At 43.0% G+C, this 20,696-nt stretch overlaps 1 protein-coding gene across 14 annotated transcripts in view; it reads left to right on the top strand.

The window, feature by feature from the left end:
• zmynd8.S (zinc finger, MYND-type containing 8 S homeolog) overlaps positions 1-20,696 on the top strand; it is a 60,748-nt gene that overhangs the window by 8,696 nt on the left and 31,356 nt on the right. For 8 of the 14 annotated variants that reach the window (XM_041577848.1, XM_041577852.1, XM_041577847.1 and 5 more), the window contains 2 exons: positions 5,043-5,116; positions 15,279-15,338. In XM_041577848.1, the coding sequence (XP_041433782.1) occupies positions 5,043-5,116; positions 15,279-15,338 (134 nt within the window). 14 annotated transcript variants of the gene reach the window in all.

Genomic DNA, 20,696 nt, shown 5'->3' with positions numbered 1-20,696 from the left:
CGGACTTACTATTTGGTTTAGGCAAAGGCCACTCATGTGTCTACTCCCAGGTCAACCCAGTGACTCCGGGTGCACTGGATCCAGTGTCGGACTGGCCCACGGGGATACCAGGAAAACGCCCGGTGGGCCTAGGTGTCAGTGGGCCCTCCTGCTTCAAAACATTTGGCATATTTCATGGCCATTACTTATTTCTATGAGAACAAAGAGACTAAATAGATGGAATAATAGATTATATCATGTAAAGAAAAGAGACTAGGAGAATAGAGGTTGAGTGAGGAGAGGAATTATAATAGTACTGATAGTGGGCCCCTGGTCTAAGGTCTTTTTGTGGGTCCCTGATCTAAGGTTTTTGGGTGGGCCCCTGGTGTCCCAGTCCGACACTGACTGGATCGGCTGATACTTGTCTGCGTTTATTAGCAGGCTGAGCATCAGCCACCTAAATTTAAAAACATGGGATATTTACATAGTAACATAGTAAGTTAGGTTGAAAAAAGACATACGTCCATCATTGTTCAACCTTTTAAATCTATATAACCTGCCTAACTGCCAGTTGATCCAGAGGAAGACCAAAAAAACCCCATTTGAAGCCTCTCCAATTTGCTTCAGGGGGGGGGAAATCCTTCCTGACTCCCAAGATGCAATGGAACCAGTCCCTGGATCAACTTGTACTATGAACTATCTCCCATATCCCTGTATTCCCTCACTTGCTAAACACCATCCAACCCCTTCTTAAAGCTATCTAATGTATCAGCCTGTACCACTGATTGGGGCAGATTCGGGGAGATTCTTCTGCGGGGCGTCAATCTCCCCGAACTGCCGTCCGTCTGCCTTCCGTCTGCTTGAATGGAGAATCGCCTGCGCTAATGCACTCGTGGCGCTTCTATTTCCGAAGTCGCCTGAAGTAACCAGGCGACTTAATCTCCCCGAATCTGCCTGTCTGCCCCAACCCTCAAGGAGAGAATTCCCTAGCTGAATACAGATGCATATTAAACTGCAATTGCCGCCCTAAAAGCTGCCTGTATTTCAAGTTCTGTTCTTTTTTTACAACATATAAAAGGATTTACCTATGCGACCGTTAATGTTACATGTTTATTTATGTAAAAGCAAAGTAGCCATCTGTTCTTTCCCTCCATCAACCTGCACCCAAAATAGGAACAGCAAAAATAAAACTCAAACCACAAACCTGTTATCTGTGAAACCATCTTTTATAAAAGTATTGGGTTTCCTTATTACGGCCCTCCAGTTTTATTTTTACACTTCAGCTCCCAGTAGATGTTCAAGAAGATCTTGAGGACTGCAGTCAAGTTTCCTTATTAGACTTTCTTTGTATTAAACAGTTAACAGCCCTCCTGCTGTTGGTGAGCCACTTCTTCTGCTTATCACTGCTTTTAATGTTTCCATATTTATTGTTTGGCACATTAGAAAGGAGATGAAAGGGTCAGTGATAATAAACTATAGGTGAATACACACTTTCTCCCTGCATGGCATCTTTTGCTTTCAATGGTTTGTTCATGCCATGTGGCATTTACAACTAGAAGGCAAGGTAAGTGATTGGAACCTGTAACAAGTGGTTTTTAGGTTGTGTTCCTAATACGAAGGACTGATTTGTCTTCACTGATTCAGTTATACGCTATGTGACACATTCAGTTAAAATGATGGGTAAGAGGATGAGGCCTGTAACAGGTAGTTTAGGTAGTCTTTACAGTAGGGGGATACATTATCATTTATAACACTATATAATATGAGTGATACTCAGCGTTCCTTGTATAACTTGTATATACCCCTCAGTGACTTCTAATATCCTTATCATTTACAGTAGGGGGTACATCATCCCTTATAATACATGACTGATTTGCCGAGTTCCCTGTATAACTCAGCCTGCAGCCTTGTGCCTTTATATGGTCACAGAACAACCCCTCAGTGACTTCTAATATCCTTATCATTTACAGTAGGGGGTACATTATCCCTTATAATACATGAGTGATACTCAGAGTTCCCTGTATAACTCAGCCTGCAGCCTTGTGCCTTTATATGGTCACAGAACAACCCCTCAGTGACTTCTAATATCCTTATCATTTACAGTGGGGGGTACATTATCTCTTATAATACATGAGTGATACTCAGAGTTCCCTGTATAACTCGGCCTGCAGCCTTGTGTCTTTATATGGTCACAGAACAACCCCTCTGTGACTTCTAAAATCCTTATCATTTACAGTAGGGGGTACATTATCCCTTATAATACATGAGTGATACTCGGAGTACCCTGTATAACTCAGCCTGCAGCCTTGTGCCTTTAAATGGTCACAGAACAACCCCTCTGTGACTTCTAAAATCCTTATCATTTACAGTAGGAGGTACATTATCCCTTATAATACATGAGTGATACTCAGAGTTCCCTGTATAACTCAGCCTGCAGCCTTGTACCTTTATATGGTCACAGAACAACGCCTGAGTGACTTCTAATATCCTTATTATTTACAGTAGGAGGTACATTATCCCTTATAATACATGAGTGAAACACAGGCGATTCCTTTCCCCCCCTCATATTGGGGGGCCAGAGCATTCCAGCTTCACCCTGGGTCCCTTGTTCTCTCACTCCAGCTCTGACTGTAGGCCCAGATACCTTTATTAACCACTGATATTTTGCACATTTCTTTCTGAATGGCTAAGGAGAAACCATTATTTATAAAGAACTTCTGTCGAACTTGTTATCGGTGCCTGGAACAGGTGCTCTTTAACAGCTCTACCAATTACCAGAACCGTCGTAGTTGATTTCTTTCTTTTCCGTGGTGCCCATGACTTGGATGCCATGGATAAGTAACATTTGTAGATGTTAAAATCGCCCTTTGACCCTTGACTTCATGTGAGGTAAAATTCACACCGATCACTTCCTGTCTCTGAAATGTCTCCCTCTCTCTCTCTAAACATTTGGTTTTCATCTCCCATTTGCTGAGATCCAAGGCAATTCACTGGGTGGGGGCTCGGTGGTTGGGAAGATAGCAAAGGCACTTTGGTCAACAGATGCCTTTTATCGAATAAACTGCTACCATTTTAGCTACAGTGCAGGAATGAGGCAGCTCACGTCTGCCAGACGCCATTTTAAGAGCCTGCACAAGTGGTATAGCAATCGATGACTAAGACTGTGTGATGGGTGAGTTCTCGTTCACATCTTGTTCCTGGGGTTTCACGACGACTGATTTCCCATATTAACCTTTTTACTTTTTTAACCCCTACATTTTACTTGGGGGGCTTCTATACTTGTCCTTGTTGTTGTGCCAGATACACAGGGCTGCCCTGAAGCCTCTTTGCTTCTTATTCTCCATGTTCCCTGTTTGTATCTCATTCATACACAGTATTTATCCGATATCCCTTTTCTTTAACCCTGTATTTGCTTCTATTTTAATAAGGTTTTCTCCTGCGGCTCCTGCCGCAGCCTTTGCCTGGCTCTCAAATCCCGCTTGTACAAAAGGCTACGTTGCAAAAGGATTTAACCTCTTAATTGCTTCAACCCACCGCAGGAAGAAAACTGGTTAATACTCCACGTGCAGTGTTACAGGCTAGGTATCCCTGCAACAAGACAGGATTATTAATGATCGCCTTAACTCTTTGGGTGCAAAGCTTCATCATCATCATCATCATTTATTTATATAGCGCTGTCAAGATACGCAGTGCTTGATACAAATATGAAATCGATTGATTATAATAATCCCATGCTGGGAAGGTTATCTTAGAATCCTGTAGATGTTTATACGTAATGTGTGTGGGAGTGGAGGTTGGCTATCTAATATATACAGGTTATCCTGAAACCCGTTATCCAGAAAGTTCCAAATTACAGAAAGGCCGTCTCCCATTATCCAAATAATCGACATTTATAAAAATGATTTCCTTTTTCTGTGTAATAATAAAACAGTCGCTTGTACTTGATCTAGGATATAATTAATCCTTATTGGAAGCAAAACCAGTCTATTGGGTTTATTTAATATTTACATGATTTTCTAGTAGACCTAAGCTATGAAGATCCAAATTATGGAAAGAAAACCCCAAGTCCCAAGCATTCTGGATAACGGGTCCCATACTGTACACATATATGTGGCAAAAATGCATCAGAGCTTGTTATTCTTGCTCACATTAACTTTTTTTCATAAGCGATTCTATCCCCAGCACATTTATTTGGAAACAGCCTGGTCCTGCTTGTTTTTAATGAATTCTTCCAAAGGAAAGGCATAAATAATATAAAGGATTAATGTAGTGTCATCTGCCCTGCAAAAAAAATGCCCTCCCCTCCTTAAGCCCTTACCTTGTACAGTTTGCTTTCTCTCTTTCCTGATGCAGGTTTCTTATTGAAGGGCTTGATTCCGATAAATCCATATTAAACCTCTGCATGAAGACTGCGAGGCACAGTCCATAAGCTTTAACGTGATTCTTATTACTAAGTGTAAATTAGACGTTGGTGGCTTTCAGCCACGATTTCACCAAGATAGCATGGGCTGTTTTTGTTTGCAGAGAGGTGGCCGGCTTTTACATATTTATTAAAGATCATCTTTAATATCCTTAGAATGTTTGAGTGCTGCCTTACCCAGGAGAGAGCCTTGCAGCGGAGCCTAGTGGGACTAGACATGTCTCTTGCATACTGACACTAGAGATACAAAGTGCTGTTTCTCCAGCAGGGTTTCAATGAATATTGTAGGCTTTGGAGCAAAGAGTTGCCTTGACTGTATCACCACTGGCAGAAAGGCAAGTGTCCTATATGCAGCGAATAATGGACTCACTTTTTCTCTTTCTCTCCTCAACCTCAGAGGAGATTAGTGGGAACTGATGGTGCACTACGAGGTGGCAAATAGTTAAGAATGGAGTGACTCCAATCTATCATTGAAGGGGATGTTCCCTGCTGAAAGGAGAAATGTTGGTTGAGAAAACTGGCAGGCTCTTCTATAATGAACAAGCAGTTTTTTTTGGGGGGGGGGGGGTTAAATCATGGGAGGTTAGGTGGAAGCCTGTGTTGTAAAACTGCATAATAATCTTCTCTTTTTTTTTGTCTCCAGCAGTTTGGCGGATGAGGAAATAAAAACAGAAGAGGAGGTAGTGGAGGGGATGGATGTCACAACACGATCCAAAGGTGAGAGAAACTCTTATTTATTTTTTACGTGTATTTGTAAAGCACCAACATATTCTGCAGCACTGTACAGCAAATATAAATACTGGAGGTAAAGAGGGCCTTGCTCAAGACTAATATACCCTATTAACACTTTAGCAGTGGAGGTACGTCTTTGCTTTTATGGTTGGTAGACTATTATTTACATGTATTTTTAAAGCACCAACATATTCTGCAGCAATGTACAGCAAATATAAATACTGGAGGTAAAGAGGGCCTTGCTCAATACTAATATACCCTATTAACACTTTAGCAGTGGAGGTACGTCTTTGCTTTTATGGTTGGTAGACTATTATTTACATGTATTTGTAAAGCACCAACATATTCTGCAGCACTGTACAGTAAATATAAATACTGGAGGTAAAGAGGGCCTTGCTCAATACTAATATACCCTATTAACACTTTAGCAGTGGAGGTACGTTTTTGCTTTTATGGTTAGTAGACTATTATTTACATGTATTTGTAAAGCACCAACATATTCTGCAGCAATGTACAGCAAATACAAATACTGGAGGTAAAGAGGGCCCTGCTCAAGATTAAGCCCGCAGCAAATGAAGGACAAGGGGTATTATTTACAGCAACAGCTTCTACTGTGTTTTTTAGCCCCTCAACACTGCCAAGGTAATTGACATAGCAACTTACTGTTGAATGAAGGTTAAAAATCAATTCTCCCTACTAACACGGATCCATTCATTACACTTGCCAAATTATAGCACATTTTAAAACTGTTGGGGGGGTTAATAGCTGTTACTGCTAGTTATTACTAGCTATTACTAGCTAGTCATTGCATTCAAACTAGCATTATGGCAAATAATCGGTTAACAAATATGGCTGCTCAAAGACTTCCTGTTTGGATCTGCAGCGGCAGGTTCAGCAGGAATTGTCAGCCATGTAACTGTAACATAGTTCTTTTATTTTTCCAGACCAATTGCTCTGTAACTGTATGATCTAAAAACGGATTGCAAATGCTTTAAAGGAGAAGGAAAGGTTAAAACTAAGTAAGCCTTATCAGAAAGGTCCATCTACATATACCAGTAAACTCCCAAAGTAATGCTGCTCTGAGTCCCCTGTCAAAAGAAACAGCACATTTCTTTCCTTCCATTGTGTACTCATGGGCTTCTGTATCAGACTTCCTGCCTTCAGCTTAAACCTCATTGCCCTGGGCGTGAGCATGCTCAGTTTGCTCCTCTTCCCCGCCCCCTCCCTTCTCTGCTGTAATCTGAGCCCAGAGCAGGGAGAGACTCAGGCAGGAAATGATGTCACACCATGTTAATACTGCAGCTGCTATCCTAAACATAGAGAGAGTTTCTAGAGCTTTTTACTCAGGTATGGTAAAACATTCTACACAATAAATATAGCATTCTAGCTTGCTCTACTGCAGCTAATCTATTGGCAATAAAATGCCTCTGTAGCTTTCCTTCTCCTTTAAATATCTGTATGTGCTATTCACTTTTTCTAGATGAACTTATTAGTTTGGCCTGACACTTGAGCTTAAGACTCATTAGCCTGACTGCGGAGGAGCTTCCTGTTCAGAAATGCAATATGGTGTCTGACAGGAAGTTTGCTGGAAGCCATTGTTTATATTTGTTGTTTATATTTTTTGTCTTATTTGATATAGCTGTTCTATTAACCCTTGGTGCTTTTTTTTTCCTGTTAACAACATTGGCATCATTTTTACCGGCCAGGCCTGTAAAATACTGGCCAGGTGGCAACCGTAGCCCTGACCCGCAGGTTCACTACTAAACACAACAAGAAACAAGAAAATTCAGTAACCCGGTGAGGTTGTTGTTGATTTCAGAACTGCACGAGGGCCTGCAGTTTAGTGATGTGCAGGACGGGCCAATTCCCGCGGGTCGAGCAGGTTCGGGCCGACCTCGCACTCCTCTTGGTGGGTGCGGGTTAAGCTCTTCTCCTGCTCTCCCCGCCTGCCACCTTCAAATAACGGTTTCCCGCTTTATAGCCGCACCTCTTTTGTGACGTCAAAGGCGGGGCGGTCCATAAAAGGGACCCAAAGGTCGGATGCGGACAGGTGCGGATGGAGGGAGGACGGGTCTGGGATGGGCGCACATCACTACCGCAGTTCTACCAAGCAACAGAACCAACCCTTCCCTTAGGCCCATCAGCTTGTTATGACTCAGAGTGTGGTGAAATTTCACTTGTATATGTGGTAAACAGTTTTGTATCCTAGCATTTGTGTGTGGCCAGCTTTATATGTTACCCGTGTGCCTCGTTTATCTATCGAAGAGGTGGCAGTGCCAGCCATGTAGGTATGCTATAATTAAACAAATCGGAGGTTGTGGTATTGAGGGGTGGGAAAGATAAACTTGATTAGGAGATTAAAGTAAAAATAGAGCTGAGTAGCAACATCATTGCTGTTTTATCTGAGCCTGAATGCATCTTAGATATGAAACAGAAGCCGCGTGTGGGATCTTGTATAGCAGTAGGACATTTTGTGCAATACCACATGAAGAGCATTGTAACACTCAGAGTGCACCTCTTGATTACTTTCTATAACTGCCGTGCTATACCCAGGGCTGGAAGCAGTTGTTTGGACTGATGAATGTCAGCGTGTGCGGAAACAGATGTTTGGGTTTCCTGTCTCTTTCACTCTTGCTACTGTACCTTTTTCATTATATTAAGCTTGTATACGGTGAATATAAAGTGATAGCCCTCTTACTTTATTATCCCTAGCTTCTGTGAACATGCCATTGAAGTCACTCTTGCAGAAGAGGCCACTGTCTCAGGCTATCTGGCTATCATATTTGGCTAATGACTGCTAGCAGTGCTCTGTTTTTGTTTCACATCCGGAAGCCTTGTGCTGGCTCCAACACGAACCCACTCTGTGGATTTCGGCGAAGAAACGCTAGAAATTCACTGAGTGAGTTTGCGCCAGAGCCAAGACAATGCTTCTGAATGCGAAACAAGAAGACGACTGCTAGTGGCCAGGGGCTGAAATCGGCCTGCGGATTTCAGCCCCCTCTGGCCCTAGCCTTTAAAGGGGTGGTTCGCCTTTAAAGGGATACTGTCATTGGGGAAAATGTTTTCTCAAAACGCATCCGTTAATAGTTAATTTCTGCACTTAAATCCTTTTCTCAAAAGAGCAAACAGATTTTTTAATATTTAATTTTGAAATCTGACATGGGGCTAGACATATTGTCAGTTTCCCAGCTGCCTGAGTCATCTGACTTGTGCTCTGATAAACTTCAGTCTCTCTTTACTGCTGTACTGCAAGTTGAAGTGATATCACCCCCTCCCTTTCCCCCCAGCAGCCTAACAGAACAACGGGAAGGTAACCAGACAGCAGCTCCCTAACACAAGATAACAGCTGCCTGGTAGATCTAAGCACAGCACTCAACAGTAAAATCCAGGTTCCACTGCGACACATTTAGTTACATTGAATAGGAGAAACAACAGCCTGCCGGAAAGCCGTTCCATCCTAAAGTGCTGGCTCTTTCTGAAAGCACATGATCAGGCAAAATGACCTGAAATGCACTTACACACCAATATTACAACTAAAAAAATATGCTTGCTGGTTCATGAATTACATTTTATATTGTAGAGTGATTTATTTGCAGTGTAATTTTAGAAATAAAAACTGTCATAAAAATGATGTCAGAATCCCTTTACGTTAACTATTAGTATGTTATATAATGGCTAATTCTAATCGACTTTTCAATTGGTCTTAATTGTTTATTTTTTTTTTTATAATTTTTGAATTATTTGCCCTTTTCTTCTGACTCTTTCCATCTTTCAAATGGGGGTCACTGACCCCATCTAAAAACAAATGCTCTGTATGGTTACACATTTATTGTTTCTGCTATTTTTTATTACTCCTCTTTCTATTCAGGCCCATTCATATTCATATTCCAGTCTCTTATTCAAATCAATGCATAGTTGCTAGGGTAAGTTAGACTCTAGCAACCAGATGGCTGAAATGGCAAACTGGAGAGCTGCCAAATAAAAAAAGCTAAATAACTCAAAAACCAAACATAATAAAAAATGAAAAGCAATTGCATATTATCTCAGAATATCCCTCTCTACATAATACTAAAAGTTAAATGAAAGGTGAACAACCCCTTTAATTCGAATCCCTATAAGGGTAATTTAACATACAGATCAGAATGTTAGTAAAGGTATTTTCAAGACATATGCCCCCCCTGCGGTAACGCAAATTTGTCGACATCTCCTAGTGTGACACCACCGGTGGACAATGGGGGTGGATTTTTGTTTGCCTTTCAGACAACTGAAATTGGGCAGGCAATGTTGAACCAAACAGCTCAAAGTTAAACTGGGTTGTCCCATTCAAAACCGGTCAGGTGGCAACCAGCTTACAGAATGGATTGCTTTAAAGATTACTTCAATGGTTGCATTGGAACAGGCAGTATAAAAAGACGAGGACCAACATCAGCGTTGGCCAAAAAGCAACATATTATAGCCCAGACTGTCAACATTACAGCTTTATTTCTTTTATATTTGTTTAGCAGCCTATAAGAAAATTGTCTGTGTATATTCTATGTCCAAGGGCACCAGAACAGTTCCAGAGACTAGCTAGGATATCTAATTCAGCTTTGACCCGTTGCAACTTGCCTTCAGAACAACACACTGTAGGTGGCAACGAAACCTTGAAGGGATATGGATTGCTGCTGGCACTCGGCACTTACAGGTCAGTTGTTTCAGAAAGTAAATAGACATAGCTCATTGGGCCTGCCTGACTTTTGAACTGTCTAGGTACCTTCGGTTGTTATGGAGTCATCCGTTTGTTATAAAAAAAACCAATCTTAAGTAGCCTACACTTAAAGGAGAACTCGAGAATTAAAAAAGCCCCTACCTAGTAAGCAAGAAAAGTCCGTAAAATTTTTCCCAGCTAACAGTGTAGAGTAATGCTGGCCATAGACTCAAAGATTCGCTCGTTTGGCGACATCGCCAAACAAGCGGATCTTTCCCCGATATGCCACGAACGGCATGGCTATATTGGGGGTAATTCGAACGTTCGGCCATATGGCTGAACGATCGAATTACGATACGCCAAGGGGCTCCGACGGGTCGGTCAGTTAAAAATCAAACCTTCCTGATCTATATCGTGGCCAGATATCGATCGGGAAGACCCGTCGGAAGCCCCCATACACGGGCTGTCAAATTGGTCCAAACGACCGGTATCGGCAGCTTTATCTGCCCCTGTATGGCCACCTTAAGAGCTGGTGGGCGCCATCTTCCAGATCGCCCAGTTCAGTTAGAGCAGTCTTCCTCAGCATACCAACTGTGCATGCGCCAAAAGGTCTGGAAATTGCAGAGGAGAAATATGTAGAGGACCCAAAAGAGGACCCGCAAAAAATCTGGAGATTCGCCCACAAGCTCCGCTGCACTTACGTAGGTTGGAAAAATTTGGGGACATTTTCAGACCTATTGAACTATTCTTGGGGAAACAGGGAGGGGGGACTATCTTCTTAACTAAAACTCCTCTCCATTGGCAACTGCCAATTGGGCCACCCACATGGTGTTGTCTAGGGGACCAACATTCAGACCATGCTGCTGGCCTATGGGACTCATCGGGGAAGGACTGCATCAGTGTGCTGCTATGGTCCTGCCTTCATCAGGATGATATGTGCCAGTTAGATGCCGACTTGTTCTAGAGGGGCCTAGTCATGAGCTCTTCTTGGCCTGTGTATGGCTGAACTACACCACTACTGTGACCAATTGGCACCTTTCATGCCGTGTGCTATTAGCCACTCTGTAAGGCGGCACATTGGAATGCAGGATCTATCATATTGGAACATTTAAGACGATGATTAACTAGCCATGTGCGACCCCCTTAATGTGGGGCTATTCCCCTGTCTTTTCCCTTCCAATTGAATATTCTTATAGCCGCATCCCCCCCTCCAACTGTCAGTGTGCTCTCTGGCGGCTCACCTCTTGGTTTCCACAGCAATGTGACGTGCAGATTGCCATAGTAACCCTGCTTTTTTCAGGACAAGGCAACAAGCTCTGGCTGGCCCCCAGAGATACCATTAACAATGCATTCTTTGTCCTTCTCTCCTTTCATTGTTACATCTGAGGCCTTTCGGGGCAGCCCACCTTCCCTGTGTGGGTATCTGCTACCGCATGTCTTCATTGCCTTCCTTTCATCCTCTAGAATGGATTTGCTCGTTTGTGCGTAGTTATTATTTTTATTCTGGTGTTCTGCACATAACCTTTGCCTCTATTCCGAGCAAATGGCAACCATTGGAATGGTTCCCGTTCTGAGCCTCTGTCAATGGGGGAGGGGGGTGTCTATAATAGTTATTTCATATTATACAGCAGTGAAAATAACTATTGAAAAGGCCAATCTTTTTCTCAGTAAATATATTTCTAATGGAGCTGCATACAGTTCCCTGGCTGGAATCGAACATAGAATCCCGCAGCTGGAATGGCGATCCCAAAGGAATCCAGTGCAAGCGCTGGCAGAACATAGACACAAAAAATGGATCCTAGAACCTTAGTGCTGCAAACCATTGAGTCACTTGGCTGATTATATGTTCTAAGCTCCATGTAGGCTCTGCAGAGCACCTAGTCCTATAACTTGATTGTATATGTACAAGATACTGGGGCTCAATCACAACACACATTTTAGGGCCCAATTCTCAAAATCCTGGGGAAGATAATTGGTTTTGTAGGTATGGGATCCATTATCTGGAAACCTGTTTTCCAGAAAGCTCCAAATTACAGAAAGGCTATGACCCATAGACTCTTAAAATACATAGAATAAGAAAACAGTTGCTTGTACTTGATCCCAACTAAGATATAATTAATCCTTATTGGAAGCAAATATTATTTAATGTTTACATGATTGTATAGTAAACTTAAGGTATGGAGATCCAAATTACGGAAAGATCTGTTATCCAGAAAACCCCAGGTCCCGAACATTCTGGATAACGGGTCCAATGCCTGTACTAGATATGTGCAGACCTGAGCGAACCTCCCTGACTCACTGAATGGTGTTTTAGTCCTCTACTCTAGCTTTGTCTGTAAGGCTGGTGGCACAGCGACAAATCTCCTCTTCTTCGGGCGACTAATCTCCCCGAATTGTCTTCCCGTCGGCAAGAATGTGAATTGCAGGATGGCATAAGTAGCTCTTCAGTTTTCCAAAGTCGCCCAAAGTTTCCTTGTGAGGCAACTTCGGTAAATCAAGGGATACGTATGCCATCCCACCGGTGATTCGATTTCTTGCCGTCGGGAAGGCATTTGGGGAGATTAGACTCCCGAAGAAGAGGAGATTTGTCGATGGGTGACTAATCTCCCCAGAATCTAATGATAATAGCAATTATTTAACAAATGAGAGGATCAATGGGCATTTTGTCAAATAAAATAGTATAGTAAAGGCCCAGCACCAGGCTTTAAAAATTAACCTGTTGGGGTTTCCGAGTAAAGCTGGCCAAACGCGTTCAGATTTTATTCATCGCACGGCGAACGTTCGGATATAGATCAGTTGTTTTAATGCAAACATCTGAAACTAACATTCATATTGAATTTCTAGGAATAAAGTCCTAAAAACCTGACAATGTTTTGCCCATTTATGTGTTTACTTGGGGGTGCCTTACTAAACAACCAATCGCCACAGTACTAATAATACCGGGATGATGATTCAGGGCCCACGCTCAGTCCAAAAAATCGTACACTTTGTGCGATTATATCCTCCTCTCCCATGGGCAGCTTTAGCTGTTGACTTGTTATGTTATTTGGGGTTTACACACACATGGCGGGTCAGTTTATGCTAATTTAATCAATCGGCTGATTTATTTGTCCATAAGTGGTTTTCATCTGCGTTTCTATCTATCCGTTCAATAGATGTCAACCATCTGTGTTCATATGACCACTCTGGGGGGGCAATTTCTACAGATGTGTGTGAAGTCCCATCCAATCACATCATGTAGCTGATCTACTGCTCATTCGCCTCCTTATTGTGGATATATAGGCAGTGGCCAGAGCTCCCTTCTTATGAAGTTCACTCATTTTGGCCGTCAACTTGACATGTGGCGGTTTGGATATCTGTGTGGAGACTATTCAGTGTTGATTGTCCCCATGTACAGCCTCTGGGTCTGTGCTACCCTTCTAGAGATGTTCCTGAAGAATTTTGTAGGTATCATGGGCTCTTTATATTTCCCTTCCGGCATTCAGTGAGCAGTGGACTTAAGCTGACCACACACGTTCAGATTTTATTCATGGTACGACAAACGTAACAATCTGAACCTAACCTTCAGATTAAAATAGTAGGATTAAAGTGCTAAAAATAACAAATCTAGCAGTGTCATTAATAAATGCCACAGGCATTAGTCGTATGAAAGTCGTGTCCCCATGGATATTACATACAGATATTCTCGTTATTCGACAGAGATTTTCTAACCTGTCCGATCGCCATGGAACGATAATTGTCCTTACGCTGTTTGTACCTCACATACCATTATCCAACAATATTTCTCCTCCCACCCCCACACACACACACATATCAGGTACCTAGAAATGCCTGGGGGCTGCATTGTAAACACAGGGGGTGGGGAGTGGGGGGAGGGAATGATGCAATGTCTTTGCTTGCAGTAGAATGGAGGGGTCAGTGTAGGTTGTTGTTATTGATATTCTCAGCCATGGATACGTGGATGACCTTATACTAGCAGTTGCTGCCTTGGGATTGGGACTGTCATCTCGTGTGTTGCTGGGAAGCCATTTTGTCTCTGTGGGAACTGACTTCAGTCTGAGAATGCTTCCTGGTAGAATTCAGTCTTGTTGTTCAGCAAGGAGGCAGAATGATGCCTGTGCTTTTTAAGCTTGTTTTTATGGTTCGGGTGTGGGGCAGCTCTTGTGAGGTAACTGCAGGTACGGTGTGTTGTAATGGTCGACTTCCAGCCTTCCCCTATGTCATTGGAAAGCTGCTACCAGCCTGTTTATTTTAAAGGGGACATGTCACCCTAAGAAATAAATCCAAATTATTTTCTATTTGTTAGTTGAGCAAAATAAAAGTAACTTACACTACATTTATTATTTACATTTTGTTTACACAATCACAGTACGCAGGCAGGAGCCATTTTGTGGACACAAGTTGTGTATCACACCAAAATGTTGTGTATGCACCAGAACGGGGGGCCTAATTCCCATACACAGTGCCCTACACAATTATAGAGTGTTAGGAGGGAACGGGGGAATGTGGGGAGTGCAGCGACATCTAGGAAATGCTGAATGGAAAGTGAAAGTAATTGGCTGCCCCGCCTCAGGCATAGAGGCGGGGCAGGTAATATATGATTGACAACGCAGATATTTAAACATCTTTAATAAGCAGCAGGTCTAGGGTCCACTTTAATAAATGGAATAATGTAACATTTGCCTGGTGCCCCCCGACGCAGAGGGGACCCTCCATTTGTCCTGCAGTCACTTCTGTAAACGTACATTTATTAAACAGTTTTCAGTATTTTGGGTAGGAAGGATGAACGATTCAGTGGCCTGCCAATGATATTGGCAATAAATCTTTTCACTGGGTCGGCCAGCTCCTTAAATCAAATATCTGGGCACCCTTTGTCAATCAAAGAAACCTACTGAGATCAAGAACTATATTTTCTCTCCTTCTAATGACCTCCAGAGAATTGTATGGCTCATGGCATAGAGTGTATTCTGTGCTTTCTAGATTTTTACATGACCTGATCAGTCACTGACCAATATACATACTAAGCAGTAAGCAGAAAGATTAGATCAAAACGAAGGAAATAATCCATACAAATAGCCTTATACATTCATATATATCTCCATATTCATATATATTCCCCATAATTCAATTGCCAAAATGCCTAATGGAAATCTGCTGAAAGAGCAAGTTTGGTTAAAAGTGGATGAATCTGTACGCCTTTGTGTATCCTAATTTAGGATGTATTGCAAGAGTATACACACAATTATTCTCCATACTATCTGCTGTTCCCTCAGGCGCTGGTAAACTACAACTAATAGAATAGTGGGAGTTGTAGTTTGGCAACACCTGGAGAGCCATCAATGGTATCTAACTTCGTAAAACAGTGCAGCGTATTATTGTTCCCATCATGAAGAAATGTGACTTACTATGTGTCTTTGACTATCAAAGATAGAAATAAAATGTATATTATTTTGTTTCTAGGTCCAGCTGTGGCATTCCCAGAAGGCCTACCACAAGATCATGGAGACAGTCAGCAGTCTAGTAAGTAGTTAATCAACACCTCTTCATGCTGTTCCTGTAATTGATTTGCAGATTAGATTCTCAATTATGTATTTGAGATGAGTAGTATTGACTGGCTATTTATTTAATTCAGAGAAGTTCTAGAGGCAAAGTGAATCTGTATGGATTCTACATAATTTTATTCTTTAATAACATTTCTATAGGCCTGGACCATGTACATAATGGGCTCCAACAAAGCGAAGGTTATAGGCATGGAAAGTTATATTACTGTGGGAGAGCATGGTGAGATGGTGCCTGCAGCAGTAGGGAAACCTCTTCAAGGAAGGGACTGTAGCTGTGAGATATATTGTATAGTAGGGAGAGATGGTGTCTATAGTAACAGTGGGATAATAGTCTCTGGGAAGGGAGTGTGACTGTGGGATAGCAGGTATAGTAGGGAGAGATGGTGTCTATAGTAACAGTGGATAATAGTCTCTGGGAAGGGAGTGTGACTGTGGGATAGCAGGTATAGTAGGGAGAGATGGTGTCTATAGTAACAGTGGGATAATAGTCTCTGGGAAGGGAGTGTGACTGTGGGATAGCAGGTATAGTAGGGAGAGATGGTGTCTATAGTAACAGTGGATAATAGTCTCTGGGAAGGGAGTGTGACTGTGGGATAGCAGGTATAGTAGGTAGATATGGTGCCTATAGTAACAGTGGATAATCTCTGGGAATGGAGTGTGACTGTGGGATAGCAGGTATAGTAGGGAGATATGGTGCCTATAGTAACAGTGGATAAGAGTCTCTGAGAATGGAGTGTGACTGTGGGATAGCAGGTATAGTAGGGAGAGATGGTGCCTATAGTAACAGTGGATAATAGTCTCTGGGAAGGGAGTGTGACTGTGGGATAGCAGGTATAGTAGGGAGAGATGGTGCCTATAGTAACAGTGGGATAGTAGTCTCTGGGAAGGGAGTGTGACTGTGGGATAGCAGGTATAGTAGGGAGAGATGGTGTCTATAGTAACAGTGGATAATAGTCTCTGGGAAGGGAGTGTGACTGTGGGATAGCAGGTATAGTAGGGAGAGATGGTGTCTATAGTAACAGTGGGATAATAGTCTCTGGGAAGGAGTGTGACTGTGGGATAGCAGGTATAGTAGGGAGAGATGGTGTCTATAGTAACAGTGGATAATAGTCTCTGGGAAGGGAGTGTGACTGTGGGATAGCAGGTATAGTAGGGAGAGATTGTGCCTATAGTAACAGTGGATAATAGTCTCTGGGAAGGGAGTGTGACTGTGGGATAGCAGGCGTAGTAGGGAGAGATAGTGCCTATAGTAACAGTGGGATAATAGTCTCTGGGAATGGAGTGTGGCTGTAGGATAGCAGGTATAGTAGGGAGAGATGATGCCAAATTCTTTACCCATAGTAGGGAGAGATGGTGCCTATAGTAACCGTGGATAATAGTCTCTGGGAAGGGAGTGTGACTGTGGGATAGCAGGTATAGTAGGTAGATATGGTGCCTATAGTAACAGTGGATAATCTCTGGGAATGGAGTGTGACTGTGGGATAGCAGGTATAGTAGGGAGATATGGTGCCTATAGTAACAGTGGATAAGAGTCTCTGAGAATGGAGTGTGACTGTGGGATAGCAGGTATAGTAGGGAGAGATGGTGCCTATAGTAACAGTGGATAATAGTCTCTGGGAAGGGAGTGTGACTGTGGGATAGCAGGTATAGTAGGGAGAGATGGTGCCTATAGTAACAGTGGGATAGTAGTCTCTGGGAAGGGAGTGTGACTGTGGGATAGCAGGTATAGTAGGGAGAGATGGTGTCTATAGTAACAGTGGATAATAGTCTCTGGGAAGGGAGTGTGACTGTTGGATAGCAGGTATAGTAGGGAGAGATGGTGTCTATAGTAACAGTGGGATAATAGTCTCTGGGAAGGGAGTGTGACTGTGGGATAGCAGGTATAGTAGGGAGAGATGGTGCCTATAGTAACAGTGGGATAATAGTCTCTGGGAAGGGAGTGTGACTGTGGGATAGCAGGTATAGTAGGGAGAGATGGTGTCTATAGTAACAGTGGATAATAGTCTCTGGGAAGGGAGTGTGACTGTTGGATAGCAGGTATAGTAGGGAGAGATGGTGCCTATAGTAACAGTGGATAATAGTCTCTTGGAAGGGAGTGTGACTGTGGTATAGCAGGTATAGTAGAGAGAGATGGTGCCAAATTCTTTACCTATTGACTATATATTGCATCATTCTCCAGCAGCCTTTAGTTGTTGCAGCATGCTGGAAACTGCAGTTCATGAAAACCTAGGGCTTGTAGGTTGAAAAAGCTACTGTATGTAACAATATGTTTTTCCCTGGCTTGCTGACTCCTAAAGATGACTCCAGCTCTAGAAACCTTTAGTTCAAAAACAGCTATTATACAGGCTAAATAACCCTATTTTAGAGTATCCCGAGTGCAGGGAAAGCCTAATTGGATCTGCGGAGCATAGTAGATAGATATCTCATTGCACTAAATGGCGTAACCTTGGCTCAGAGACAGTATTCTATCCATATGTCATTGTAAATTACCCTTCCTTACCCTGCAATGCCAAATCATCTCTCAGGATGGATTAGAATTGCCTGGCAAGACCCACTACATACGTGTTTGCAGTCAGAGTCAGCTTTAATGGATGCTTTAATGCAGGGGGGGGGGGGTGACGGTTGCCGTATGTTTGCTGTTACACACAGGCAGTTCTATTGTTGCTAGGCAACGTGCCGAAAAGAGAACGGCTTTGCCTCATGGGGAGAATATGCAGTAGACTGCAACTACATCATCATACAAATCTCCTTTTTGTCAGGGAGAGTTCACTTGAAACTGTGCTTAGATAGAAAGCTAATATCCATGAGAGGAGAAAAGCAACTTCTATTGGTGCCGCTAGTTTCCAGTTCCAGACCCAGGTTATGTGACATGGAGAAGGTTATTTTGGGGGTGTTAGAATAGATCCAGTAAGAGTCCAAAGGTGTGAGCACAGTGCAAGTGGCATATATATGGCGGGGAATAATTATTCTCTGTATATATTTGTAGGTTGGAATGGAAGAGGCTACAGACGATAATACGGTTTGCTTAGCAATAACTGGAAATAAGGAGCAGATCTGTCATATGACCTCTGGCAGCAGAAAGGGGCATAATTTTATTTACAGATACAGAGTCTGTCTGAAGGGCATTTAGGGTAAATGCAAATTTGCAGTCCTGGATACTCCTTATGCTTCATGTACAACAAAACCTCAAACAAGTGGACCTTTACCTAATTTGGACACCAATACAGTGAGCCGATCGAATCATTTGTCCCTCTGGTCAATGATCCAATTATAATAAGGTCCTGTGTAGCCCCATTAAACTAGAACTGCATCAAAGGGCCCATGTGATTTTTGTTTGACTGTGTATCTAATAGGGATCCACTTTTTGGGATTTGGCTGAACCCCCGAATCCTTCTTGAAAGATTCGGCCAAATACCGAACCCAATCCGAATCCTAATTTGCATATGCTAATTACAGGTGGGATGGGGTAAACATTTTTGCTTCCTTGTTTTGTGACAAAAAGTCATGTGCTTTTCCTCCCCGCCCCTAATTTACATATGGGGCCAGAAGCTAATATGGGCCGAACCGGAAGCTAATATGGGCCGAACCGAACACTAATATGGGGCTGAACCAGAAGCTAATATGGGCCGAGGCGAAAGCTAATATTGGCTGAACCGGAAGCTAATACATCCCGAGCCGGAAACTAGTATGGGCCGAAACGGAAGCTAATATGGGGCCAAACCAGAATCTAATATGGGCGGAGGTTAATATGGGCTGAACCGGAAGCTAGCATGGGCTGAACCGGAAGCTAGCATGGGCTGAACCGGAAGCTAGCATGGGCTGAACCGGAAGCTAGCATGGGCTGAACCGGAAGCTAGCATGGGCTGAACCGGGGGCTAACCGGAAGCTAGCATGGGCTGAACCGGAAGCTAGCATGGGCTGAACCGGAAGCTAGCATGGGCTGAACCGGAAGCTAGCATGGGCTGAACCGGAAGCTAGCATGGGCTGAACCGGAAGCTAGCATGGGCTGAACCGGAAGCTAGCATGGGCTGAACCGGAAGCTAGCATGGGCTGAACCGGAAGCTAGCATGGGCTGAACCGGAAGCTAGCATGGGCTGAACCGGAAGCTAGTATGGGCTGAACCGGAAGCTAGTATGGGCTGAACCGGAAGCTAGTATGGGCTGAACCGGAAGCTAGTATGGGCTGAACCGGAAGCTAGTACGGACCGAACCGGAAGCTAATATGACCCGAACCAGAAGCTAATATCCTGCCAAACCAGAAGCTAATATGGGGCTGAATAAGAAGCTAATATGGGGCTGAACCAAAAGCTAATATGGGCCAAGGCAGAACCTAATATGGATCAAACCGGAAGCAAATATTGGCCGAACTGGAAACTAATATAGACCGAACAGAAAGCTAATATGGGCCGAACTGGAACCTAATATCTGCTGAACCGGAACCTAATATCTGCTGAACAGGAAGATCTCAAATTGGAAGCTAATATTGGCCTATGTAAGGGCTGCGTTAGGCTCATGGCAAGTGGTTTGTTTTCTCTAATATCTAAAGAGGAAGCTAAATGAAGGAACCAAATCATATGTAGAAACAGAAATAAATATAGCAAGAAGGAATATTTATTAGCCATTTTCTCATCATTTCTGCCTTTAACTGGAAAAATAAATTGATGTCAATTTACCTATTACATTTTAGCTTTACATCTTCGATTGCAGAATGGAGCAGGAGGTATTTTCTTTATATCGTCCTGCTCCATAACAAAAGACAAAGGCTTTGTGTGTCTGTATAAAGCAAAGTCGCTTCTGTGCTGACCCCACACCCTGAGCATTAGCCGAGTCATACATAATCCCATACTGCTCTGCTGCAAAGTGAGCTCCACGACCAGCCAGACTCGTACATTTGTGTTCCGGACTCCGGTGTCTAGAATAGGTGCCTTTGGTCACCCTTGCACACATAATCCGTAATCACACAGCCTCTCCCACACTCTGTGATAGGCCTGCGGCAGAGCTACATTGCAACACAATGGCTGCACAAAAGGAAGAACATTCCTACTAGATGAGCTGTTTAGCTGTCCTGCCGTCTAGCTGGTCTTGGAGGAATGCTTCAGCCAATGAACTGACTCAGTGATCATAAATAGATCGTCAGGAGGATGAATTGCTAATGGCAAACAATATGGCAGCTCACATTCATGTATAAATTTAAATATTCAGAGAAGGAACTGAATAAGCTATACCCTCATACTGAACAGTCTAAGGCTAGTGCCATGCGTTGCGGATCTCAGCCTGGGGAGAAACTCTGCTATTCCATGTGCCTGCACCAGGATACT

This window comes from Xenopus laevis, chromosome 9_10S (genome assembly GCF_017654675.1).
Source record: "Xenopus laevis strain J_2021 chromosome 9_10S, Xenopus_laevis_v10.1, whole genome shotgun sequence".
In the NCBI taxonomy this organism is placed as follows: Eukaryota; Metazoa; Chordata; class Amphibia; order Anura; family Pipidae; genus Xenopus; species Xenopus laevis.
Note: the sequence above shows the minus strand (reverse complement) of the source record. Positions and strands in the feature narration are given on the sequence as shown.